Source organism: Coturnix japonica, unplaced genomic scaffold, assembly GCF_054131305.1.
Source record: "Coturnix japonica strain WE unplaced genomic scaffold, WE-NBRP24 Scf062, whole genome shotgun sequence".
Lineage (NCBI taxonomy): Eukaryota > Metazoa > Chordata > Aves > Galliformes > Phasianidae > Coturnix > Coturnix japonica.
The window spans coordinates 665,024-688,406 of record NW_028188965.1 but is presented as its reverse complement, the minus strand read 5'-3'; the positions used below and the strand labels follow the sequence as shown (position 1 = coordinate 688,406).

The 23,383-nt window shown below is 55.9% G+C and overlaps 3 protein-coding genes across 4 annotated transcripts; all 3 read right to left on the bottom strand.

Moving 5' to 3' along the window:
* Positions 1–196: 196 nt before the first annotated feature.
* LOC146751736 (scale keratin-like) lies at positions 197–1,933 on the bottom strand. 2 transcript variants are annotated; one of them, XM_085533775.1, is made up of 2 exons: positions 1,014–1,933; positions 197–844 (listed from the first exon to the last, which is right to left on the bottom strand). In XM_085533775.1, exons 1-2 carry the CDS (start codon positions 1,169–1,171, stop codon positions 433–435), a joined length of 570 nt encoding a protein of 189 aa, XP_085389901.1. In that variant the 5' UTR covers positions 1,172–1,933; the 3' UTR covers positions 197–432. The 2 variants fall into 2 exon arrangements, with proteins under 2 accessions (XP_085389901.1, XP_085389900.1); XM_085533774.1 differs by having other exon boundaries at positions 197–816; positions 1,018–1,933.
* A 1,244-nt stretch (positions 1,934–3,177) lies between these two features.
* LOC146751735 (uncharacterized) lies at positions 3,178–6,882 on the bottom strand. Its single transcript, XM_085533672.1, has 9 exons — positions 6,828–6,882; positions 6,320–6,454; positions 5,752–6,045; positions 5,478–5,720; positions 4,945–5,226; positions 4,748–4,857; positions 4,325–4,492; positions 3,946–4,035; positions 3,178–3,775 (listed from the first exon to the last, which is right to left on the bottom strand). The coding sequence occupies exons 1-9, from the start codon at positions 6,880–6,882 to the stop codon at positions 3,650–3,652; spliced, it is 1,503 nt and encodes a 500-aa protein (XP_085389798.1). The 3' UTR covers positions 3,178–3,649.
* An 8-nt stretch (positions 6,883–6,890) lies between these two features.
* Positions 6,891–10,527, bottom strand: LOC146751734 (sperm-associated antigen 4 protein-like). Its single transcript, XM_085533689.1, has 5 exons — positions 8,342–10,527; positions 8,145–8,254; positions 7,731–7,898; positions 7,351–7,440; positions 6,891–7,180 (listed from the first exon to the last, which is right to left on the bottom strand). Exons 1-5 carry the CDS (start codon positions 8,619–8,621, stop codon positions 7,055–7,057), a joined length of 774 nt encoding a protein of 257 aa, XP_085389815.1. The 5' UTR covers positions 8,622–10,527; the 3' UTR covers positions 6,891–7,054.
* Between the last annotated feature and the right edge of the window lie 12,856 nt (positions 10,528–23,383).

Sequence of the window (23,383 nt, the reverse complement as noted above, 5' to 3'; positions counted from 1 at the left end):
AAGAAGTTCCCTCTTGCTTTGTGTCCCTTTTTAACCCCCCAAACCCCATTAAAGCCACCTCTGCTCTGTCTGTTCCTCATATCAGCTGAGCACAGTAGGGCCCAGTGCATCCCATGAAAATGGTTTCTAATTCCCCAGTGACTGAACAACTGATGTGGGGTTTCCTGAAGCAAAACAGAGGTGGAATAGAGAGAAATGCATTCAGAAAATCTTTATTGTGCACAGCAAGGCTACAAAAAGGGAAAGAGAACAAGGGAACGCCAGGCAGCAGGCTCTGGCTGTGGATGGGCAGCATGTGAAAGAAGGGAATAGGACAGATGAAGCTGATAGCATTGCAACACAGGCCACAGATGGAGCTGGAGATGCTCAGTGTCCTGTGAAGCGCAGACTATAAGGGATAATGTTGGAGCTGGGTATGTGCAGGGCTGGGGTTTAGCAGGGCCCGCAGGTGTCCCAGAGCTTCCTGCTGTAGCGGGGCAAGGGGCAGGGGCTGCAGGCAGAAGTGTAGGGTCTGCCAAAGGTGCAGAGGCCCCCCGAGCCCTGAGTGGCCCCGGCGCCGTAGAGGCCCCCCAGCCCCAGGGAGCCCCCAAAGGCGGGTGCTCCGGAGGAGCCCACCACGGCTTGCTGGGGGAAGGAGCTGAGGATGGGGCCGGGGAAGGTGACGACGACGGGCGGTGGCTGGATGAAGGCCGTCGAGTCGGGGCACTGGCGCGCGCACAGCTCGTTGCAGCTCTCAGCGATGGGCTGGGGCACGGCCACGCTGGTTTTGGGTGGGCACAGGTCGTAGCAAGACATCTTGGGGTGAGAGAGATGAGCCTGCAGAGCAAAGACAGAAAGCATAGAGCTGTGAGTGAGGAGATGCCCAGGCAGATCTTAGCCCAAGAACAGAGTCTGCTCTACACACAGCAGGACCAGAGCATCTGCAATTGATGCAGGGCCATAGTCTCCCCGCAGCACCCTGCTCTCCAGCCAGGCAGATCCACAGAAGGACCAGCCAGAGGAGGCCCAGCCACTCACCCTTTTCCCAAGCTGAGCCAGGAAGCAGTGCTGGATGCTGGTGCTCACCCAGGGCGCTGCTTTTATGGGGGCTGGAGAGCATGGGGAGGAGCTGGTTGTGATGGGGGCACGTGGCTCTCAGCAGCCAAACCCCAATCTGCCATGTGCATACCATGGGGCTGTTCTGCTGATGCCGTTTCCTTGGCAGCCCCCACCCGCTGTTTCAGCCCTTGCAATTGTCATGCTTGGATAATGGCCAGCCTTCTGCTAATGGGAAAATTAGGACTGCTGTCCTCTCATCCTCAGCCTGTGTAAGAGGGAAGAGAGCATGACACATGCTTGGTAGCAGTTCAATGCATGCCACAGCACTTCCCCAAGGGCTTGGTTTTGCTGTGTCCTCATGCCAGCTGTGCAGAGCATCAGGGAGGAGCAGGTGACAGCACTGGGCAATTGGAAGGTTTGTCCCAGGCATCTTCCATGCCAGCGTCTGAGTGACAAACACACTGCAGTTGTTATCTGCAAAGGAGTGAGGTGATGAAACACCAAATCAAAGGCAAATCTCTCAGTCACTGCCTGCTCAGCACCACTCATTATGTCCATTAAGCAGGAAGAGTAGGGAAGGCAGTGAAGGGGCCTGTGCCTGTCCAGCCATGGGCTGCTGATTCAGGGAGGCCAGGGGCAGAGCAGCCTGACCTCAGCATCTGGGAGTGCAGCCTCTGCCCATTGGTCCAGCGGGTGATGAGCTGTGGGACAGCTTGTATAAAAGCTGGGTCTGCACTGAGCTCTCCCAAGCACTGCTCTGGCCTCCTCCTCCTTGGGAACAGGGTAAGTCTGAGAGCACTTCTCCTGCTGCTCCTGACCCAGGCCAGCTTCAGGCCCCTGTGCCTGGGCTGCTGCCATCGGCTGCTCTCTTACACTCTGTGCCCTGTTGCAGAGCTCCATCCCATCAGCCCAAGATGTCTTCCTTCTGTGGGAGGAAAGAGCCTGGTTGTGTGAGCCGAAGGGAGGCAGGAGCCCGATGCCCCCAGCAGGTTCCCCCCATCCCATACCTTTGACCCACTGCTGCCATCTCCTCTGCGGGGACCTGATGGTCCTCGCCAACAGCCTGGCTCCCTGAGGAGCCAGGTATATTCAGGAGCCTTCTTCTCAGAGCCTTTCTCCTCGCCATCTGAGCGATACGTGAGCCCTGGAAGCAGCTCTGGAAGCAGCACGTCCTCTCAGCACTGCGGTCCCAAAAGCTTTGAGCCCCCACTGGGGCTCTGTCACACTGAAGGCAATAGAGGCGGCAGCTCTGATGTCACTGATGGCAGCTGTGATGTCACAGTGGGCAGCCATCTCATACCTGTGACATACTGCTGCCATCTCCTCTGCGGGGACCTGATGGTCCCCGCCAACAGCCTGGCTCCCTGAGGAGCCAGGCATATTCAGGAGCCTTCTTTTCAGAGCCTTGCTCGTCGCCATCTGAAAAATACGTGAGCCCTGGAAGCAGCTCTGGAAGCAGCACGTCCTCTCAGCACTGCAGTCCCAAAAGCTCTGAGCCCACTGGGGCTCTGTCACGCTTAAGGCAATAGAGGAGGCAGCTGTGATGTCACAGAGGGCAGCTGCACACCCAGTGACATAAGCAGGCCCCACCTCAGGTCTCCCTTCGAGGCACACAAGCTTTTCTTCTTAGCACAAGTTGGGTTGGACGGGACCCCCCAGCACCCCTTCCCCATTGTCTTTTATTGTCCTTTCTGGGCCTTGTGCTGGCTGTTGTCTTGGAGAAACCTGAAGAAGCACTTCTGATGCTCCAGGCTTCTCCTGCCTGCTTGGACCTCGTACACATCTCTGGTGTTTGTCCTTTGCTGTCTTTACAATAAAATAAGCTTGCATCCAGTATTTGAATCTTGGGCTTTTCTTTTTGGAGCTGCAGGGCTGCCTTCCTGTGCACACAGCTTCATCACTTGGCCAGGACAGGCTCTCAGCCCCATGCTGAGCCAAGCTTGGCTATCTTGGGGCCAAGACCCCAGCCGTGCCAGCTCTGGTTCACACAGTGCTACAGTCTGGAGGGGTCCTGTCAGGATGCAGGGGGGCTCAAAGCTGCCAGGACCTGCAGCCCCATGATATCTGCAGGCATGCAGGTTCTGTTCTGGGAAGGGTCTCCGACTCTGTTGTTGTGTCCTTTCCTTCACTTAATTCACAATAAAATCAGCTTGCATCCAATTTTTGACTCTCAGGCTTTCATTTCATGGCAAACACGGCAGCTCCAGAGCTCCCTTCCCTGCACTCAGCCGCCCCTTTGGCCTTGTTATGGCTCTCAGCAACAAACTGAGCCAGGCCATGATGCTTCATAGGGAAGACCCCGACCATGGCAGCCCTGTATCACACAGAGACCCCCTGTCTCCTCCGACGCCGCCATGTTGGATTTGGGCCTAAAACCCACCCACTGTTTCGGAACCGGACCTGGTCAGGTGGAGGCAACTCCGGAACCGGAGAGACTGTGTCAATCATTCCCTCTGAATGCCAGACCTCAGCCTGCTGACTGCCTCCCACAGGAGGAGCTGAATGCTGACCTGCCCACCCCACAGAGCTGTGCCCCATCTCAACCCAGACACAGTTCATGATGTTATTAATGTCTTTATTATGATTATTACTATTATTGCAACAAATCTGATTACATATCATTGCTTTTCACCCTTTTTCCGTGCACCTGCACTCGGTAAATGCAGGTGTAATCTGGTTGTCCCCAGTTGCTCTTTACCAGAACCTTGATGGAACGAAAGGCTCTGGAATGATGATTCTGCAAAGGAAAATGGGGAGGAAAAAAGAAACAGGGGTGTAAATTCCCACTGTAAACTCAGCAAGCTCCCCATTCTTGCTAAGGAGCTGCAGGAAGCAGCAGAGTGTGGCTGTGCAACCATTGGGGATGCAGGGAGGAGCAGGCCTCAATGCATAGTATATGTATTGTACCTTAAGCAGGAAGGTCTGTGCAGGTTCTTTCCCCATCTGAAAGGTGAATGATCCAAGGGGAACCTCCTCTTCACTATCCACATCCAGTCCCTTGCAAGGAAAGCACAAGGAGGGCTGATAAGGATAGTGCCATATGGATGACCACCCCGCTGCCCTGAGGCTCGGGCATTAGCCCAGCACTGCTTCTGTTGGAGATCAAGAACCCCAAGACGCTTGGCAAAGCAAGACTTTAAGAGGGATTCCATCTCTCCAACATAGGAAACATCCCCTTGTGGCACTGCAGTGCTCAGCCCAGGACTCAAGAGGATGCTCAAAAGCAAGTGCCTGCCCTAACACTGTGCTATGGCCACATCTAAAATAGAGCCCAATAGAGACTTACAAAGACAGCGACGTCTTTGGGAGCACTGATGGCTGTGCCAGTTGGAGTCATTTCAGGCATGATGTGCTCCAGTGTGACACAAGTAGGCAGGATTTCAGCTTGGAACTGGATGACAACCTGGCCCTGCTGTCCTTCCATGGGCCAGCATTGTCCAAGTGAAACACCTGGCTGCAAATAGAATGGGAGAGCAGAGAAGTAGGAGAGAGCACTGGGGTCACAGCACTCCTGCTTCAGCTAAAGGCAAAGGCAGTGAGCGTCTGTGGGTCCTACTTGTGCTTGAGAGTGGCGTATGTGTGAGGAACCAGGCAGAAACACAGGGCCTTAATTCCCTGCCCTACAAAGGGGCTCTCAGTGTTACTGAAAAGGGGAAGATGGTGGCTGAGGGGTGAGGGGGAGTGAGGGGTGCAACCAGCACTAAGATACCTGCAATATGGTATCTGGAGGGTTCATGGTGCGCCAGAACCAGCGGAGCCTGCAAACCCAACACTTGAATGTATAGGTGGGAGATGTTCTCTGCAGGTCGATGGAGGCGCCTGTAATGAGGAGGGAGGAGATGAGTGCAAGAGGTAACATACGTGGAGCAGCACATGGGAGCAGGGCTTGCCTGCCTGTGTCCTCACCTAAGCTTTTCAGTGCCCAGTCAGGAGACTGATAGCAGTCCAGCTGCTCTCTCTGCTCGGTCACAGCCTGCTGCAGTCTCTCAATCTCCTGGGGAAGACAAGCATCAATGTCTTCAATATCAATCAATGACATTAGAGGGCTGTGAGCTCCATGCTCGCAGGCACAAGAGGCCAAGATTGAGGAAGGACGTCTGAGCCCGAAGTCACTGACCTGCACCATGCTGTCCTTATGTGCTCTCCGGAGTGTCGACCAAGTAATAAAGAAATAAGAATTCACCATGACTGCAAATCACATGGCAGAGAGAAGGTGATAAGTACAGAATCACGGGGGGATATACAGGGAGATATACAGAATACAGGGGGGATCCACAGCAGCTCTCTGGCTGAGTGGGACCCATTGGTGGAGAGCAGCTCTGGAGCAACCAGATTGGGATAGGAAGGCAGAAGGAGCCACACTGGGGGCCTCTGCTCACACTGAAGGCACCCAGCACAACCCTATGGTGGTTGCAGAGCATTTGCTTATCTGCACTTACCAAGAGTGAAAATGAGCACTATGAAGGACAGGTTTAAGACCGTCCTCTTGTGCCCTGCAGCAGCAGTAGGCAGGGATCTTGCCAATCTCGTGGCTGTTTTAAGCCACGTAAAGGAGAGTTGGCCCAAAGAGGCAGGAGCTGATCCACTTAAAAGCCTCTTCAATCCTGCTGGCATTCGGAGTCTTCTGTGGGAGGAAAGAGCCTGGTTGTGTGAGCCGAAGGGAGGCAGGAGCCCGATGCCCCCAGCAGGTACCCCCCATCTCATACCTGTGACCCACTGCTGCCATCTCCTCTGCGGGGACCTGATGGTCCTCGCCAACAGCCTGGCTCCCTGAGGAGCCAGGTATATTCTGGCGCCTTCTTCTCGGAGCCTTTCTCCTCGCCATCTCTGCAAAAGGTGAGCCCTGGAAGCAGCTCTGGAAGCAGCACGTCCTCTCAGCACTGCGGTCCCAAAAGCTCTGAGCCCACTGGGGCTCTGTCACGCTTAAGGCAATAGAGGAGGCAGCTGTGATGTCACAGAGGGCAGCTGCACACCCAGTGACATAAGCAGGCCCCACCTCATCTCTCCCTTTGATGCACACAAGCTTTTCTTCTTAGCACAAGTTGGGTTGGAAGGGACCCCCCAGCACCCCTTCCCCATTGTCCTTCATTGTCCTTTCTGGGCCTTGTGCTGGCTGTTGTCTTGGAGAAACCTGAAGAAGCACTTCTGATGCTCCAGGCTTCTCCTGCCTGCTTGGGCCTCGTACACATCTCTGTGTTTGTCCTTTGCTGTCTTTACAATAAAATAAGCTTGCATCCAATATTTGAATCTTGGGCTTTTCTTTTTGGAGCTGCAGGGCTGCCTTCCTGTGCACACAGCTTCATCACTTGGCCAGGACAGGCTCTCAGCCCCATGCTGAGCCAAGCTTGGCTATCTTGGGGCAAAGACACCAGCCGTGCCAGCTCTGATTCACACAGTGCTACAGTCTGGAGGGGTCCTGTCAGGATGCAGGGGGGCTCACAGCTGCCAGGACCTGCAGCCCCATGATGTCTGCAAGCATGCAGGTTCTATTCTGGGAAGGGTCTCCGACTCTGTTGTTGTGTCCTTTCCTTCACTTAATTCACAATAAAATCAACTTGCATCCAATTTTTGACTCTCAGGCTTTTGTTTCATGGCAAACACGGCAGCTCCAGAGCTCCCTTCCCTGCACTCAGCCGCCCCTTTGGCCTTGTTATGGTTCTCAGCAACAAACTGAGCCAGGCCATGATGCTTCATAGGGAAGACCCCGACCATGGCAGCCCTGTATCACACAGAGACCCCCTGTCTCCTCTGACGCCGCCATGTTGGATTTGGGCCTAAAACCCACCCACTGTTTCGGAACCGGACCCGGTCAGGTGGAGGCAACTCCGGAACCGGAGAGACCATGTCAATCATTCCCTCTGAATGCCAGACCTCAGCCTGCTGACTGCCTCCCACAGGAGGAGCTGAATGCTGAGCTGCCCACCCCACAGAGCTGTGCCCCATCTCAACCCAGACACAGTTCATGATGTTATTAATGTCTTTATTATGATTATTACTATTATTGCAACAAATCCTATTACATATCATCGCTTTTCATCCTTTTTCCGTGCACCTGCACTCGGTAAATGCAGGTGTAATCTGGTTGTCCCCAGTTGCTCTTTACCAGAACCATGATGGAACGAAAGGCTCTGGAATGATGATTCTGCAAAGGAAAATGGGGAGGAAAAAAGAAACAGGGGTGTAAATTCCCACTGTAAACTCAGCAAGCTCCCCATTCTTGCTAAGGAGCTGCAGGAAGCAGCAGAGTGTGGCTGTGCAACCATTGGGGATGCAGGGAGGAGCAGGCCTCAATGCATAGTATATGTATTGTACCTTAAGCAGGAAGGTCTGTGCAGGTTCTTTCCCCATCTGAAAGGTGAATGATCCAAGGGGAACCTCCTCTTCACTGTCCACATCCAGTCCCTTGCAAGGAAAGCACAAGGAGGGCTGATAAGGATAGTGCCATATGGATGCCCACCCCGCTGCCCTGAGGCTCATGCAGTAGCCCAACACTGCTTTTATTGGAGATCAAGAACCGAAAGATGTTTGGCAAAGAGAGGCTTAAAAGGGATTTTCCAACTCTCCAACATAGGAAATATCTCCTTGGGGCACTGCAGTGCTCAGCCCAGGACTCAAGAGGATGCCCAAAAGCAAGTGCCTGCCCTAACACTGTGCTATGGCCACATCTAAAATAGAGTCCAATAGAGACTTACAAAGACAGCGACGTCTTTCGGAGCACTGATGGCTGTGCCAGTTGGAGTCATTTCACGCATGATGTGCTCCAGTGTGACACAAGTAGGCAGGATTTCAGCTTGGAACTGGATGACAACCTGGCCCTGCTGTCCTTCCATGGGCCAGCATTGTCCAAGTGAAACACCTGGCTGCAAATAGAATGGGAGAGAAATAAGAGAGAGCACTGGGGTCACAGCACTCCTGCTTCAGCTAAAGGCAAAGGCAGTGAGTGTCTGTGGGTCGTACTTGTGCTTGAGAGTGGCTTATGTGTGAGGAGCCAGAAACACAGGGCCTTAATTCCCTGTCCTACAAAGGGGCTCTCAGTGTTACTGAAAAGGGGAAGATGGTGGCTGAGGGGTGAGGGGGAGTGAGGGTTGCAACCAGCACTAAGATACCTGCAATATGGTATCTGGAGGGTTCATGGTGCGCCAGAACCAGCGGAGCCTGCAAACCCAACACTTGAATGTATAGGTGGGAGATGTTCTCTGCAGGTCGATGGAGGCGCCTGTAATGAGGAGGGAGGAGATGAGTGCAAGAGGTAACATACGTGGAGCAGCACAGGGGAGCAGGGCTTGCCTGCCTGTGTCCTCACCTAAGCTTTTCAGTGCCCAGTCAGGAGACTGATAGCAGTCCAGCTGCTCTCTCTGCTCGGTCACAGCCTGCTGCAGTCTCTCAATCTCCTGGGGAAGACAAGCATCAATGTCTTCAATATCAATCAATGACATTAGAGGGCTGTGAGCTCCATGCTCGCAGGCACAAGAGGCCAAGATTGAGGAAGGACGTCTGAGCCCACAGTCACTGACCTGCACCATGCTGTCCTTATGTGCCCTCCGGAGTGTTGACCAAGTAATAAAGAAATAAGAATTCACCATGACTGCAAATCACATGGCAGAGAGAAGGTGATAAGTACAGAATCACGGGGGGATATACAGGGAGATATACAGAATACAGGGGGGATCCACAGCAGCTCTCTGGCTGAGTGGGACCCATTGGTGGAGAGCAGCTCTGGAGCAACCAGATTGGGATAGGAAGGCAGAAGGAGCCACACTGGGGGTCTCTGCTCACACTGAAGGCACCCAGCACAACCCTATGGTGGTTGCAGAGCATTTGCTTATCTGCACTTACCAAGAGTGAAAATGAGCACTATGAAGGACAGGTTTAAGACTGTCCTCTTGTGCCCTGCAGCAGCAGTGGGCAGGGATCTTGCCAGTCTCGTGGCTGTTTTAAGCCACGTAAAGGAGAGTTGGCCCAAAGAGGCAGGAGCTGATCCACTTAAAAGCCTCTTCAATCCTGCTGGCATTCGGAGTCTTCTGTGGGAGGAAAGAGCCTGGTTGTGTGAGCCGAAGGGAGGCAGGAGCCCGATGCCCCCAGCAGGTTCCCCCCATCTCATACCTTTGACCCCCTGCTGCCATCTCCTCTGCGGGGACCTGATGGTCCTCGCCAACAGCCTGGCTCCCTGAGGAGCCAGGTATATTCAGGCGCCTTCTTGGAGCCTTTCTCCTAGCCATCTAAGCGATAGCTGAGCCCTGGAAGCAGCTCTGGAAGCAGCACGTCCTCTCAGCACTGCGGTCCCAAAAGCTCTGAGCCCCCACTGGGGCTCTGTCACGCTGAAGGCAATAGAGGAGGCAGCTGTGATGTCACAGAGGGCAGCTGCACACCCAGTGACATAAGCAGGCCCCACCTCAGGTCTCCATTTGAGGCACACAAGCTTTTTCTTAGCACAAGTTGGGTTGGAAGGGACCCCCCAGCACCCCTTCCCCATTGTCCTTCATTGTCCTTTGTGGGCCTTGTGCTGACTGTTGTCTTGGAGAAACCTGAAGAAGCACTTCTGATGCTCCAGGCTTCTCCTGCCTGCTTGGGCCTCGTACACATCTCTGGTGTTTGTCCTTTGCTGTCTTTACAATAAAATAAGCTTGCATCCAATATTTGAATCTTGGGCTTTTCTTTTTGGAGCTGCAGGGCTGCCTTCCTGTGCACACAGCTTCATCACTTGGCCAGGACAGGCTCTCAGCCCCATGCTGAGCCAAGCTTGGCTATCTTGGGGCAAAGACCCCAGCCGTGCCAGCTCTGGTTCACACAGTGCTACAGTCTGGAGGGGTCCTGTCAGGATGCAGGGGGGCTCACAGCTGCCAGGACCTGCAGCCCCATGATATCTGCAAGCACGCAGGTTCTGTTCTGGGAAGGGTCTCCGACTCTGTTGTTGTGTCCTTTCCTTCACTTCATTCACAATAAAATCCACTTGCATCCCATTTTTGACTCTCAGGCTTTTGTTTCATGGCAAACACGGCAGCTCCAGAGCTCCCTTCCCTGCACTCAGCCGCCCCTTTGGCCTTGTTATGGCTCTCAGCAACAAACTGAGCCAGGCCATGATGCTTCATAGGGAAGACCCCGACCATGACAGCCCTGTATTACACAGAGACCCCCTGTCTGCACTCAGGCACGTACTCCCCACTCAGCCAATCGAGCGAAGGAATAGAAAGAGATCACACCACTCGACCAATAGCACTACGGCTTCAATTAAAACCGCAGCCCCCAGCCAATAAAAGGAAGGGTTCCGACCAAACCACGCCCCCACGCTCGAAGGCGGGAAGCGCTCTGACGGCGGCCATGTTTATTTGGTGACGTGGTGCGGCAGCTCCTTCATGTGGCTCCTCTGACGCCGCCAAGTTGGATTTGGGACTAAAACCCACCCACCGATTTGGAACCGGACCCGGTCAGGGGGAGGCAGCTCCGGAACCGGAGAGACCGTGTCAATCATTCCCTCTGAATGCCAGACCTCAGCCTGCTGACTGCCTCCCACAGGAGGAGGCTCACTGAGTGAGCCACACTGGGGGTCTCTGCTCACACTGAAGGCACCCAGCACAACCCTATGGTGGTTGCAGAGCGTTTGTTCATCTGCACTTACCAAGAGTGAAAATGAGCACTATGAAGGACAGGTTTAAGACCGTCCTCTTGTGCCCTGCAGCAGCAGTGGGCAGGGATCTTGCCAATCTCGTGGCTGTTTTAAGCCACGTAAAGGAGAGTTGGCCCAAAGAGGCAGGAGCTGATCCACTTAAAAGCCTCTTCAATCCTGCTGGCATTCGGAGTCTTCTGTGGGAGGAAAGAGCCTGGTTGTGTGAGCCGAAGGGAGGCAGGAGCCCGATGCCCCCAGCAGGTTCCCCCCATCTCATACCTTTGACCCCCTGCTGCCATCTCCTCTGCGGGGACCTGATGGTCCTCGCCAACAGCCTGGCTCCCTGAGGAGCCAGGTATATTCAGGAGCCTTCTTCTCAGAGCCTTTCTCCTAGCCATCTCTGCAAAAAGTGAGCCCTGGAAGCAGCTCTGGAAGCAGCACGTCTTCTTAGCACTGCGGTCCCAAAAGCTCTGAGCCCCCACTGGGGCTCTGTCACACTGAAGGCAATAGAGGCGGCAGCTCTGATGTCACTGATGGCAGCTGTGATGTCACAGTGGGCAGTCATCTCATACCTGTGACATACTGCTGCCATCTCCTCTGCGGGGACCTGATGGTCCCCGCCAACAGCCTGGCTCCCTGAGGAGCCAGGCATATTCAGGAGCCTTCTTCTCAGAGCCTTGCTCCTCGCCATCTGAGCGATACGTGAGCCCTGGAAGCAGCTCTGGAAGCAGCACGTCCTCTCAGCACTGCGGTCCCAAAAGCTCTGAGCCCCCACTGGGGCTCTGTCACACTGAAGGCAATAGAGGCGGCAGCTTTGATGTCACAGAGGGCAGCTGTGGTGTCACTGATGGCAGCTGTGATGTCACAGTGGGCAGCCATCTCATAGCTGTGACATACTGCTGCCATCTCCTCTGTGGGGACCTGACGGTCCCCGCCAACAGCCTGGCTCCCTGAGGAGCCAGGCATATTCAGGAGCCTTCTTTTCAGAGCCTTGCTCCTCGCCATCTGAGTAATACGTGAGCCCTGGAAGCAGCTCTGGAAGCAGCACGTCCTCTCAGCACTGCCATCCCAAAAGCTCTGAGCCCCCACTGGGGCTCTGTCACACTGAAGGCAATAGAGGCGGCAGCTTTGATGGCACTGATGGCAGCTGTGATGTCACAGTGGGCAGCCATCTCATACCTGTGACATACTGCTGCCATCTCCTCTGCGGGGACCTGATGGTCCCCGCCAACAGCCTGGCTCCCTGAGGAGCCAGGCATATTCAGGAGCCTTCTTTTCAGAGCCTTGCTCCTCGCCATCTGAGTAATACGTGAGCCCTGGAAGCAGCTCTGGAAGCAGCACGTCCTCTCAGCACTGTGGTCCCAAAAGCTCTGAGCCCCCACTGGGGCTCTGTCACACTGAAGGCAATAGAGGCGGCAGCTCTGATGTCACTGATGGCAGCTGTGATGTCACAGTGGGCAGCCATCTCATACCTGTGACCCCCTGCTGCCATCTCCTCTGCGGGGACCTGATGGTCCTTGCCAACAGCCTGGCTCCCTGAGGAGCCAGGCATATTCAGGAGCCTTCTTTTCAGAGCCTTGCTCCTCACCATCTGAGTAATACGTGAGCCCTGGAAGCAGCTCTGGAAGCAGCACGTCCTCTCAGCACTGCGGTCCCAAAAGCTCTGAGCCCCCACTGGGGCTCTGTCACACTGAAGGCAATAGAGGCGGCAGCTCTGATGTCAGTGATGGCAGCTGTGATGTCACAGTGGGCAGCCATCTCATAGCTGTGACATACTGCTGCCATCTCCTCTGCGGGGACCTGATGGTCCTCGCCAACAGCCTGGCTCCCTGAGGAGCCAGGCATATTCAGGAGCCTTCTTTTCAGAGCCTTGCTCCTCGCCATCTGAGTAATACGTGAGCCCTGGAAGCAGCTCTGGAAGCAGCACGTCCTCTTAGCACTGCGGTCCCAAAAGCTCTGAGCCCCCACTGGGGCTCTGTCACACTGAAGGCAATAGAGGCGGCAGCTCTGATGTCACTGATGGCAGCTGTGATGTCACAGTGGTCAGCCATCTCATACCTGTGACATACTGCTGCCATCTCCTCTGCGGGGACCTGATGGTCCCCCCCAACAGCCTGGCTCCCTGAGGAGCCAGGCATATTCAGGAGCCTTCTTTTCAGAGCCTTGCTCCTCACCATCTGAGTAATACGTGAGCCCTGGTAGCAGCTCTGGAAGCAGCACGTCCTCTCAGCACTGCGGTCCCAAAAGCTCTGAGCCCACTGGGGCTCTGTCACGCTTAAGGCAATAGAGGCGGCAGCTTTGATGGCACTGATGGCAGCTGTGATGTCACAGTGGGCAGCCATCTCATACCTGTGACATACTGCTGCCATCTCCTCTGCGGGGACCAATGGTCCTCGCCAACAGCCTGGCTCCCTGAGGAGCCAGGCATATTCAGGAGCCTTCTTTTCAGAGCCTTGCTCCTCACCATCTGAGTAATACGTGAGCCCTGGTAGCAGCTCTGGAAGCAGCACGTCCTCTCAGCACTGCGGTCCCAAAAGCTCTGAGCCCACTGGGGCTCTGTCACGCTTAAGGCAATAGAGGCGGCAGCTTTGATGGCACTGATGGCAGCTGTGATGTCACAGTGGGCAGCCATCTCATACCTGTGACATACTGCTGCCATCTCCTCTGCGGGGACCTGATGGTCCCCGCCAACAGCCTGGCTCCCTGAGGAGCCAGGCATATTCAGGAGCCTTCTTTTCAGAGCCTTTCTCCTCGCCATCTGAGTAATACGTGAGCCCTGGAAGCAGCTCTGGAAGCAGCACGTCCTCTCAGCACTGCGGTCCCAAAAGCTCTGAGCCCCCACTGGGGCTCTGTCACACTGAAGGCAATAGAGGCGGCAGCTCTGATGTCACTGATGGCAGCTGTGATGTCACAGTGGGCAGCCATCTCATACCTGTGACATACTGCTGCCATCTCCTCTGCGGGGACCTGATGGTCCCCGCCAACAGCCTGGCTCCCTGAGGAGCCAGGCATATTCAGGAGCCTTCTTTTCAGAGCCTTGCTCCTCGCCATCTGAGTAATACATGAGCTTTGGAAGCAGCTCTGGAAGCAGCACGTCCTCTCAGCACTGCGGTCCCAAAAGCTCTGAGCCCCCACTGGGGCTCTGTCACACTGAAGGCAATAGAGGCGGCAGCTTTGATGTCACTGATGGCAGCTGTGATGTCAAAGTGGGCAGCCATCTCATACCTGTGACATACTGCTGCCATCTCCTCTGCGGGGACCTGATGGTCCCTGCAAACAGCCTGGCTCCCTGAGGAGCCAGGCATATTCAGGAGCCTTCTTTTCAGAGCCTTGCTCCTCACCATCTGAGTAATACGTGAGCCCTGGTAGCAGCTCTGGAAGCAGCACGTCCTCTCAGCACTGCGGTCCCAAAAGCTCTGAGCCCACTGGGGCTCTGTCACGCTTAAGGCAATAGAGGCGGCAGCTTTGATGGCACTGATGGCAGCTGTGATGTCACAGTGGGCAGCCATCTCATACCTGTGACATACTGCTGCCATCTCCTCTGCGGGGACCTGATGGTCCTCGCCAACAGCCTGGCTCCCTGAGGAGCCAGGCATATTCAGGAGCCTTCTTTTCAGAGCCTTGCTCCTCACCATCTGAGTAATACGTGAGCCCTGGTAGCAGCTCTGGAAGCAGCACGTCCTCTCAGCACTGCGGTCCCAAAAGCTCTGAGCCCACTGGGGCTCTGTCACGCTTAAGGCAATAGAGGCGGCAGCTTTGATGGCACTGATGGCAGCTGTGATGTCACAGTGGGCAGCCATCTCATACCTGTGACATACTGCTGCCATCTCCTCTGCGGGGACCTGATGGTCCTCGCCAACAGCCTGGCTCCCTGAGGAGCCAGGCATATTCAGGAGCCTTCTTTTCAGAGCCTTGCTCCTCGCCATCTGAGTAATACGTGAGCCCTGGAAGCAGCTCTGGAAGCAGCACGTCCTCTTAGCACTGCGGTCCCAAAAGCTCTGAGCCCCCACTGGGGCTCTGTCACACTGAAGGCAATAGAGGCGGCAGCTCTGATGTCACTGATGGCAGCTGTGATGTCACAGTGGGCAGCCATCTCATACCTGTGACATACTGCTGCCATCTCCTCTGCGGGGACCTGATGGTCCCTGCCAACAGCCTGGCTCCCTGAGGAGCCAGGCATATTCAGGAGCCTTCTTTTCAGAGCCTTCTCCTCGCCATCTGAGTAATACGTGAGCCCTGGAAGCAGCTCTGGAAGCAGCACGTCCTCTCAGCACTGCGGTCCCAAAAGCTCTGAGCCCCCACTGGGGCTCTGTCACACTGAAGGCAATAGAGGCGGCAGCTCTGATGTCACTGATGGCAGCTGTGATGTCACAGTGGGCAGCCATCTCATACCTGTGACATACTGCTGCCATCTCCTCTGCGGGGACCTGATGGTCCCCGCCAACAGCCTGGCTCCCTGAGGAGCCAGGTATATTCAGGAGCCTTCCTCTCAGAGCCTTGCTCCTCGCCATCTGAGCGATACGTGAGCCCTGGAAGCAGCTCTGGAAGCAGCATGTCCTCTCAGCACTGCGGTCCCAAAAGCTCTGAGCCCCCACTGGGGCTCTGTCACACTGAAGGCAATAGAGGCGGCAGCTTTGATGTCACAGAGGGCAGCTGTGGTGTCACTGATGGCAGCTGTGATGTCACAGTGGGCAGCCATCTCATATCTGTGATATACTGCTGCCATCTCCTCTGTGGGGACCTGACGTTCCCCGCCAACAGCCTGGCTCCCTGAGGAGCCAGGCATATTCAGGAGCCTTCTTTTCAGAGCCTTGCTCCTCGCCATCTGAGTAATACGTGAGCCCTGGAAGCAGCTCTGGAAGCAGCACGTCCTCTCAGCACTGCCATCCCAAAAGCTCTGAGCCCCCACTGGGGCTCTGTCACACTGAAGGCAATAGAGGCGGCAGCTTTGATGGCACTGATGGCAGCTGTGATGTCACAGTGGGCAGCCATCTCATACCTGTGACATACTGCTGCCATCTCCTCTGCGGGGACCTGATGGTCCCCGCCAACAGCCTGGCTCCCTGAGGAGCCAGGCATATTCAGGAGCCTTCTTTTCAGAGCCTTGCTCCTCGCCATCTGAGTAATACATGAGCTTTGGAAGCAGTTCTGGAAGCAGCACGTCCTCTCAGCACTGCGGTCCCAAAAGCTCTGAGCCCCCACTGGGGCTCTGTCACACTGAAGGCAATAGAGGCGGCAGCTCTGATGTCACTGATGGCAGCTGTGATGTCACAGTGGGCAGCCATCTCATACCTGTGACATACTGCTGCCATCTCCTCTGCGGGGACCTGATGGTCCCTGCCAACAGCCTGGCTCCCTGAGGAGCCAGGTATATTCAGGAGCCTTCTTCTCAGAGCCTTTCTCCTCGCCATCTGAGCGATACGTGAGCCCTGGAAGCAACTCTGGAAGCAGCACGTCCTCTCAGCACTGCGGTCCCAAAAGCTCTGAGCCCCCACTGGGGCTCTGTCACACTGAAGGCAATAGAGGCGGCAGCTTTGATGTCACTGATGGCAGCTGTGATGTCAAAGTGGGCAGCCATCTCATAGCTGTGACCCACTGCTGCCATCTCCTCTGCGGGGACCTGATGGTCCCCGCCAACAGCCTGGCTCCCTGAGGAGCCAGGCATATTCAGGCGCGGCCTTCTCGGAGCCTTTCTCCTCACCATCTGAGTGATACGTGAGCACTGGAAGCAGCTCTGGAAGCAGCACGTCTTCTCAGCACTGCGGTCCCAAAGGCACTGAGCCCCCGCTGGGGCTATGTCACACTGAAGGCCATAGAGGCGGCAGCTCTGATGTCACTGATGGCAGCTGTGATGTCACAGTGGGCAGCCATCTCATACCTGTGACATACTGCTGCCATCTCCTCTGCGGGGACCTGATGGTCCTCGCCAACAGCCTGGCTCCCTGAGGAGCCAGGCATATTCAGGAGCGTTCTTTTCAGAGCCTTGCTACTCGCCATCTGAGTAATACGTGAGCTTTGGAAGCAGCTCTGGAAGCAGCACGTCCTCTTAGCACTGCGGTCCCAAAAGCTCTGAGCCCCCACTGGGGCTCTGTCACACTGAAGGCAATAGAGGCGGCAGCTTTGATGGCACTGATGGCAGCTGTGATGTCACAGTGGGCAGCCATCTCATACCTGTGACATACTGCTGCCATCTCCTCTGCGGGGACCTGATGGTCCTCGCCAACAGCCTGGCTCCCTGAGGAGCCAGGCATATTCAGGAGCCTTCTTTTCAGAGCCTTTCTCCTCGCCATCTGAGTAATACGTGAGCCCTGGAAGCAGCTCTGGAAGCAGCACGTCCTCTCAGCACTGCGGTCCCAATAGCTCTGAGCCCCCACTGGGGCTCTGTCACACTGAAGGCAATAGAGGCGGCAGCTCTGATGTCACTGATGGCAGCTGTGATGTCACAGTGGGCAGCCATCTCATACCTGTGACATACTGCTGCCATCTCCTCTGCGGGGACCTGATGGTCCCCGCCAACAGCCTGGCTCCCTGAGGAGCCAGGCATATTCAGGAGCCTTCTTTTCAGAGCCTTGCTCCTCGCCATCTGAGTAATACATGAGCTTTGGAAGCAGCTCTGGAAGCAGCACGTCCTCTCAGCACTGCGGTCCCAAAAGCTCTGAGCCCCCACTGGGGCTCTGTCACACTGAAGGCAATAGAGGCGGCAGCTTTGATGTCACTGATGGCAGCTGTGATGTCAAAGTGGGCAGCCATCTCATACCTGTGACATACTGCTGCCATCTCCTCTGCGGGGACCTGATGGTCCCTGCCAACCGCCTGGCTCCCTGAGGAGCCAGGCATATTCAGGAGCCTTCTTTTCAGAGCCTTGCTCCTCACCATCTGAGTAATACGTGAGCCCTGGTAGCAGCTCTGGAAGCAGCACGTCCTCTCAGCACTGCGGTCCCAAAAGCTCTGAGCCCACTGGGGCTCTGTCACGCTTAAGGCAATAGAGGCGGCAGCTTTGATGGCACTGATGGCAGCTGTGATGTCACAGTGGCCACCATCTCATACCTGTGACATACTGCTGCCATCTCCTCTGCGGGGACCTGATGGTCCTCGCCAACAGCCTGGCTCCCTGAGGAGCCAGGCATATTCAGGAGCCTTCTTTTCAGAGCCTTGCTCCTCGCCATCTGAGTAATACGTGAGCCCTGGAAGCAGCTCTGGAAGCAGCACGTCCTCTTAGCACTGCGGTCCCAAAAGCTCTGAGCCCCCACTGGGGCTCTGTCACACTGAAGGCAATAGAGGCGGCAGCTCTGATGTCACTGATGGCAGCTGTGATGTCACAGTGGGCAGCCATCTCATACCTGTGACATACTGCTGCCATCTCCTCTGCGGGGACCTGATGGTCCCCGCCAACAGCCTGGCTCCCTGAGGAGCCAGGCATATTCAGGAGCCTTCTTCTCAGAGCCTTGCTCCTCGCCATCTGAGCGATACGTGAGCCCTGGAAGCAGCTCTGGAAGCAGCATGTCCTCTCAGCACTGCGGTCCCAAAAGCTCTGAGCCCCCACTGGGGCTCTGTCACACTGAAGGCAATAGAGGCGGCAGCTTTGATGTCACAGAGGGCAGCTGTGGTGTCACTGATGGCAGCTGTGATGTCACAGTGGGCAGCCATCTCATATCTGTGATATACTGCTGCCATCTCCTCTGTGGGGACCTGACGTTCCCCGCCAACAGCCTGGCTCCCTGAGGAGCCAGGCATATTCAGGAGCCTTCTTTTCAGAGCCTTGCTCCTCGCCATCTGAGTAATACGTGAGCCCTGGAAGCAGCTCTGGAAGCAGCACGTCCTCTCAGCACTGCCATCCCAAAAGCTCTGAGCCCCCACTGGGGCTCTGTCACACTGAAGGCAATAGAGGCGGCAGCTTTGATGGCACTGATGGCAGCTGTGATGTCACAGTGGGCAGCCATCTCATAGCTGTGACATACTGCTGCCATCTCCTCTGCGGGGACCTGATGGTCCCTGCCAACAGCCTGGCTCCCTGAGGAGCCAGGTATATTCAGGAGCCTTCTTCTCAGAGCCTTTCTCCTCGCCATCTGAGCGATACGTGAGCCCTGGAAGCAACTCTGGAAGCAGCACGTCCTCTCAGCACTGCGGTCCCAAAAGCTCTGAGCCCCCACTGGGGCTCTGTCACACTGAAGGCAATAGAGGCGGCAGCTTTGATGTCACTGATGGCAGCTGTGATGTTAAAGTGGGCAGCCATCTCATAGCTGTGACCCACTGCTGCCATCTCCTCTGCGGGGACCTGATGGTCCCCGCCAACAGCCTGGCTCCCTGAGGAGCCAGGCATATTCAGGCGCGGCCTTCTCGGAGCCTTTCTCCTCGCCATCTGAGTGATACGTGAGCCCTGGAAGCAGCTCTGGAAGCAGCACGTCTTCTCAGCACTGCGGTCCCAAAGGCACTGAGCCCCCGCTGGGGCTATGTCACACTGAAGGCCATAGAGGCGGCAGCTCTGATGTCACTGATGGCAGCTGTGATGTCACAGTGGGCAGCCATCTCATACCTGTGACATACTGCTGCCATCTCCTCTGCGGGGACCTGATGGTCCTCGCCAACAGCCTGGCTCCCTGAGGAGCCAGGCATATTCAGGAGCGTTCTTTTCAGAGCCTTGCTACTCGCCATCTGAGTAATACGTGAGCTTTGGAAGCAGCTCTGGAAGCAGCACGTCCTCTTAGCACTGCGGTCCCAAAAGCTCTGAGCCCCCACTGGGGCTCTGTCACACTGAAGGCAATAGAGGCGGCAGCTTTGATGGCACTGATGGCAGCTGTGATGTCACAGTGGGCAGCCATCTCATACCTGTGACATACTGCTGCCATCTCCTCTGCGGGGACCTGATGGTCCTCGCCAACAGCCTGGCTCCCTGAGGAGCCAGGCATATTCAGGAGCCTTCTTTTCAGAGCCTTTCTCCTCGCCATCTGAGTAATACGTGAGCCCTGGAAGCAGCTCTGGAAGCAGCACGTCCTCTCAGCACTGCGGTCCCAATAGCTCTGAGCCCCCACTGGGGCTCTGTCACACTGAAGGCAATAGAGGCGGCAGCTCTGATGTCACTGATGGCAGCTGTGATGTCACAGTGGGCAGCCATCTCATACCTGTGACATACTGCTGCCATCTCCTCTGCGGGGACCTGATGGTCCCCGCCAACAGCCTGGCTCCCTGAGGAGCCAGGCATATTCAGGAGCCTTCTTTTCAGAGCCTTGCTCCTCACCATCTGAGTAATACGTGAGCCCTGGTAGCAGCTCTGGAAGCAGCACGTCCTCTCAGCACTGCGGTCACAAAAGCTCTGAGCCCACTGGGGCTCTGTCACGCTTAAGGCAATAGAGGCGGCAGCTTTGATGGCACTGATGGCAGCTGTGATGTCACAGTGGGCAGCCATCTCATACCTGTGACATACTGCTGCCATCTCCTCTGCGGGGACCTGATGGTCCCTGCCAACAGCCTGGCTCCCTGAGGAGCCAGGCATATTCAGGAGCCTTCTTTTCAGAGCCTTGCTCCTCGCCATCTGAGTAATACGTGAGCCCTGGAAGCAGCTCTGGAAGCAGCACGTCCTCTCAGCACTGCGGTCCCAAAAGCTCTGAGCCCCCACTGGGGCTCTGTCACACTGAAGGCAATAGAGGCGGCAGCTCTGATGTCACTGATGGCAGCTGTGATGTCACAGTGGGCAGCCATCTCATACCTGTGACATACTGCTGCCATCTCCTCTGCGGGGACCTGATGGTCCCCGCCAACAGCCTGGCTCCCTGAGGAGCCAGGCATATTCAGGAGCCTTCTTTTCAGAGCCTTGCTCCTCGCCATCTGAGTAATACATGAGCTTTGGAAGCAGCTCTGGAAGCAGCACGTCCTCTCAGCACTGCGGTCCCAAAAGCTCTGAGCCCCCACTGGGGCTCTGTCACACTGAAGGCAATAGAGGCGGCAGCTTTGATGTCACTGATGGCAGCTGTGATGTCAAAGTGGGCAGCCATCTCATACCTGTGACATACTGCTGCCATCTCCTCTGCGGGGACCTGATGGTCCCTGCCAACAGCCTGGCTCCCTGAGGAGCCAGGCATATTCAGGAGCCTTCTTTTCAGAGCCTTGCTCCTCACCATCTGAGTAATACGTGAGCCCTGGTAGCAGCTCTGGAAGCAGCACGTCCTCTCAGCACTGCGGTCCCAAAAGCTCTGAGCCCACTGGGGCTCTGTCACACTGAAGGCAATAGAGGCGGCAGCTTTGATGGCACTGATGGCAGCTGTGATGTCACAGTGGGCAGCCATCTCATACCTGTGACATACTGCTGCCATCTCCTCTGCGGGGACCTGATGGTCCCCGCCAACAGCCTGGCTCCCTGAGGAGCCAGGCATATTCAGGAGCCTTCTTTTCAGAGCCTTGCTCCTCGCCATCTGAGTAATACATGAGCTTTGGAAGCAGTTCTGGAAGCAGCACGTCCTCTCAGCACTGCGGTCCCAAAAGCTCTGAGCCCCCACTGGGGCTCTGTCACACTGAAGGCAATAGAGGCGGCAGCTCTGATGTCACTGATGGCAGCTGTGATGTCACAGTGGGCAGCCATCTCATACCTGTGACATACTGCTGCCATCTCCTCTGCGGGGACCTGATGGTCCCTGCCAACAGCCTGGCTCCCTGAGGAGCCAGGCATATTCAGGAGCCTTCTTTTCAGAGCCTTGCTCCTCGCCATCTGAGTAATACGTGAGCCCTGGAAGCAGCTCTGGAAGCAGCACGTCCTCTCAGCACTGCGGTCCCAAAAGCTCTGAGCCCCCACTGGGGCTCTGTCACACTGAAGGCAATAGAGGCGGCAGCTCTGATGTCACTGATGGCAGCTGTGATGTCACAGTGGTCAGCCATCTCATACCTGTGACATACTGCTGCCATCTCCTCTGCGGGGACCTGATGGTCCCCTCCAACAGCCTGGCTCCCTGAGGAGCCAGGCATATTCAGGAGCCTTCTTTTCAGAGCCTTGCTCCTCACCATCTGAGTAATACGTGAGCCCTGGAAGCAGCTCTGGAAGCAGCACGTCCTCTCAGCACTGCGGTCCCAAAAGCTCTGAGCCCCCACTGGGGCTCTGTCACACTGAAGGCAATAGAGGCGGCAGCTCTGATGTCACTGATGGCAGCTGTGATGTCACAGTGGGCAGCCATCTCATACCTGTGACATACTGCTGCCATCTCCTCTGCGGGGACCTGATGGTCCCCGCCAACAGCCTGGCTCCCTGAGGAGCCAGGCATATTCAGGAGCCTTCTTTTCAGAGCCTTGCTCCTCGCCATCTGAGTAATACATGAGCTTTGGAAGCAGCTCTGGAAGCAGCACGTCCTCTCAGCACTGCGGTCCCAAAAGCTCTGAGCCCCCACTGGGGCTCTGTCACACTGAAGGCAATAGAGGCGGCAGCTTTGATGTCACTGATGGCAGCTGTGATGTCAAAGTGGGCAGCCATCTCATACCTGTGACATACTGCTGCCATCTCCTCTGCGGGGACCTGATGGTCCCTGCCAACAGCCTGGCTCCCTGAGGAGCCAGGCATATTCAGGAGCCTTCTTTTCAGAGCCTTGCTCCTCACCATCTGAGTAATACGTGAGCCCTGGTAGCAGCTCTGGAAGCAGCACGTCCTCTCAGCACTGCGGTCCCAAAAGCTCTGAGCCCACTGGGGCTCTGTCACACTGAAGGCAATAGAGGCGGCAGCTTTGATGGCACTGATGGCAGCTGTGATGTCACAGTGGGCAGCCATCTCATACCTGTGACATACTGCTGCCATCTCCTCTGCGGGGACCTGATGGTCCCCGCCAACAGCCTGGCTCCCTGAGGAGCCAGGCATATTCAGGAGCCTTCTTTTCAGAGCCTTGCTCCTCGCCATCTGAGTAATACATGAGCTTTGGAAGCAGTTCTGGAAGCAGCACGTCCTCTCAGCACTGCGGTCCCAAAAGCTCTGAGCCCCCACTGGGGCTCTGTCACACTGAAGGCAATAGAGGCGGCAGCTTTGATGGCACTGATGGCAGCTGTGATGTCACAGTGGGCAGCCATCTCATACCTGTGACATACTGCTGCCATCTCCTCTGCGGGGACCTGATGGTCCTCGCCAACAGCCTGGCTCCCTGAGGAGCCAGGTATATTCAGGCGCCTTCTTCTCAGAGCCTTTCTCCTCGCCATCTAAGCGATAGCTGAGCCCTGGAAGCAGCTCTGGAAGCAGCACGTCCTCTCAGAACTGCGGTCCAAAAAGCTCTGAGCCCACTGGGGCTCTGTCACGCTGAAGGCAATAGAGGAGGCAGCTGTGATGTCACAGAGGGCAGCTGCACACCCAGTGACATAAGCAGGCCCCACCTCAGGTCTCCCTTCGAGGCACACAAGCTTTTCTTCTTATCACAAGTTGGGTTGGACGGGACCCCCCAGCACCCCTTCCCCATTGTCTTTTATTGTCCTTTGTGGGCCTTGTGCTGACTGTTGTCTTGGAGAAACCTGAAGAAGCACTTCTGATGCTCCAGGCTTCTCCTGCCTGCTTGGGCCTCGTACACATCTCTGGTGTTTGTCCTTTGCTGTCTTTACAATAAAATAAGCTTGCATCCAATATTTGAATCTTGGGCTTTTCTTTTTGGAGCTGCAGGGCTGCCTTCCTGTGCACACAGCTTCATCACTTGGCCAGGACAGGCTCTCAGCCCCATGCTGAGCCAAGCTTGGCTATCTTGGGGCAAAGACCCCAGCCGTGCCAGCTCCGATTCACACAGTGCTACG

Bases quoted from the DNA above. Each gene is read 5' to 3' on its own strand.
- LOC146751736 (XM_085533775.1), bottom strand. From the start codon at position 1,171: ATGGTATGCACATGGCAGATTGGGGTTTGGCTGCTGAGAGCCACGTGC. The intron at 845-1,013 runs GTGGCTGGGCCT...CCTCACTCACAG, and splicing joins TCAGCTTGGGAAAAGGGTGA to CTCTATGCTTTCTGTCTTTG.
- LOC146751734 (XM_085533689.1), bottom strand. From the start codon at position 8,621: ATGGTGAATTCTTATTTCTTTATTACTTGGTCAACACTCCGGAGGGCA. The intron at 8,255-8,341 runs GTGAGGACACAG...TCCTCATTACAG, and splicing joins CTGGGCACTGAAAAGCTTAG to GCGCCTCCATCGACCTGCAG. The intron at 7,899-8,144 runs GTATCTTAGTGC...TTCTATTTGCAG, and splicing joins CTCCAGATACCATATTGCAG to CCAGGTGTTTCACTTGGACA.
- LOC146751735 (XM_085533672.1), bottom strand. From the start codon at position 6,882: ATGGTCTCTCCGGTTCCGGAGTTGCCTCCACCTGACCGGGTCCGGTTC. The intron at 6,046-6,319 runs GCAGCCCTGCAG...TGTGCATCAAAG, and splicing joins GAAGCTGTGTGCACAGGAAG to GGAGAGATGAGGTGGGGCCT. The intron at 5,227-5,477 runs GTAAGTGCAGAT...TGTGATTTGCAG, and splicing joins AGTGCTCATTTTCACTCTTG to TCATGGTGAATTCTTATTTC.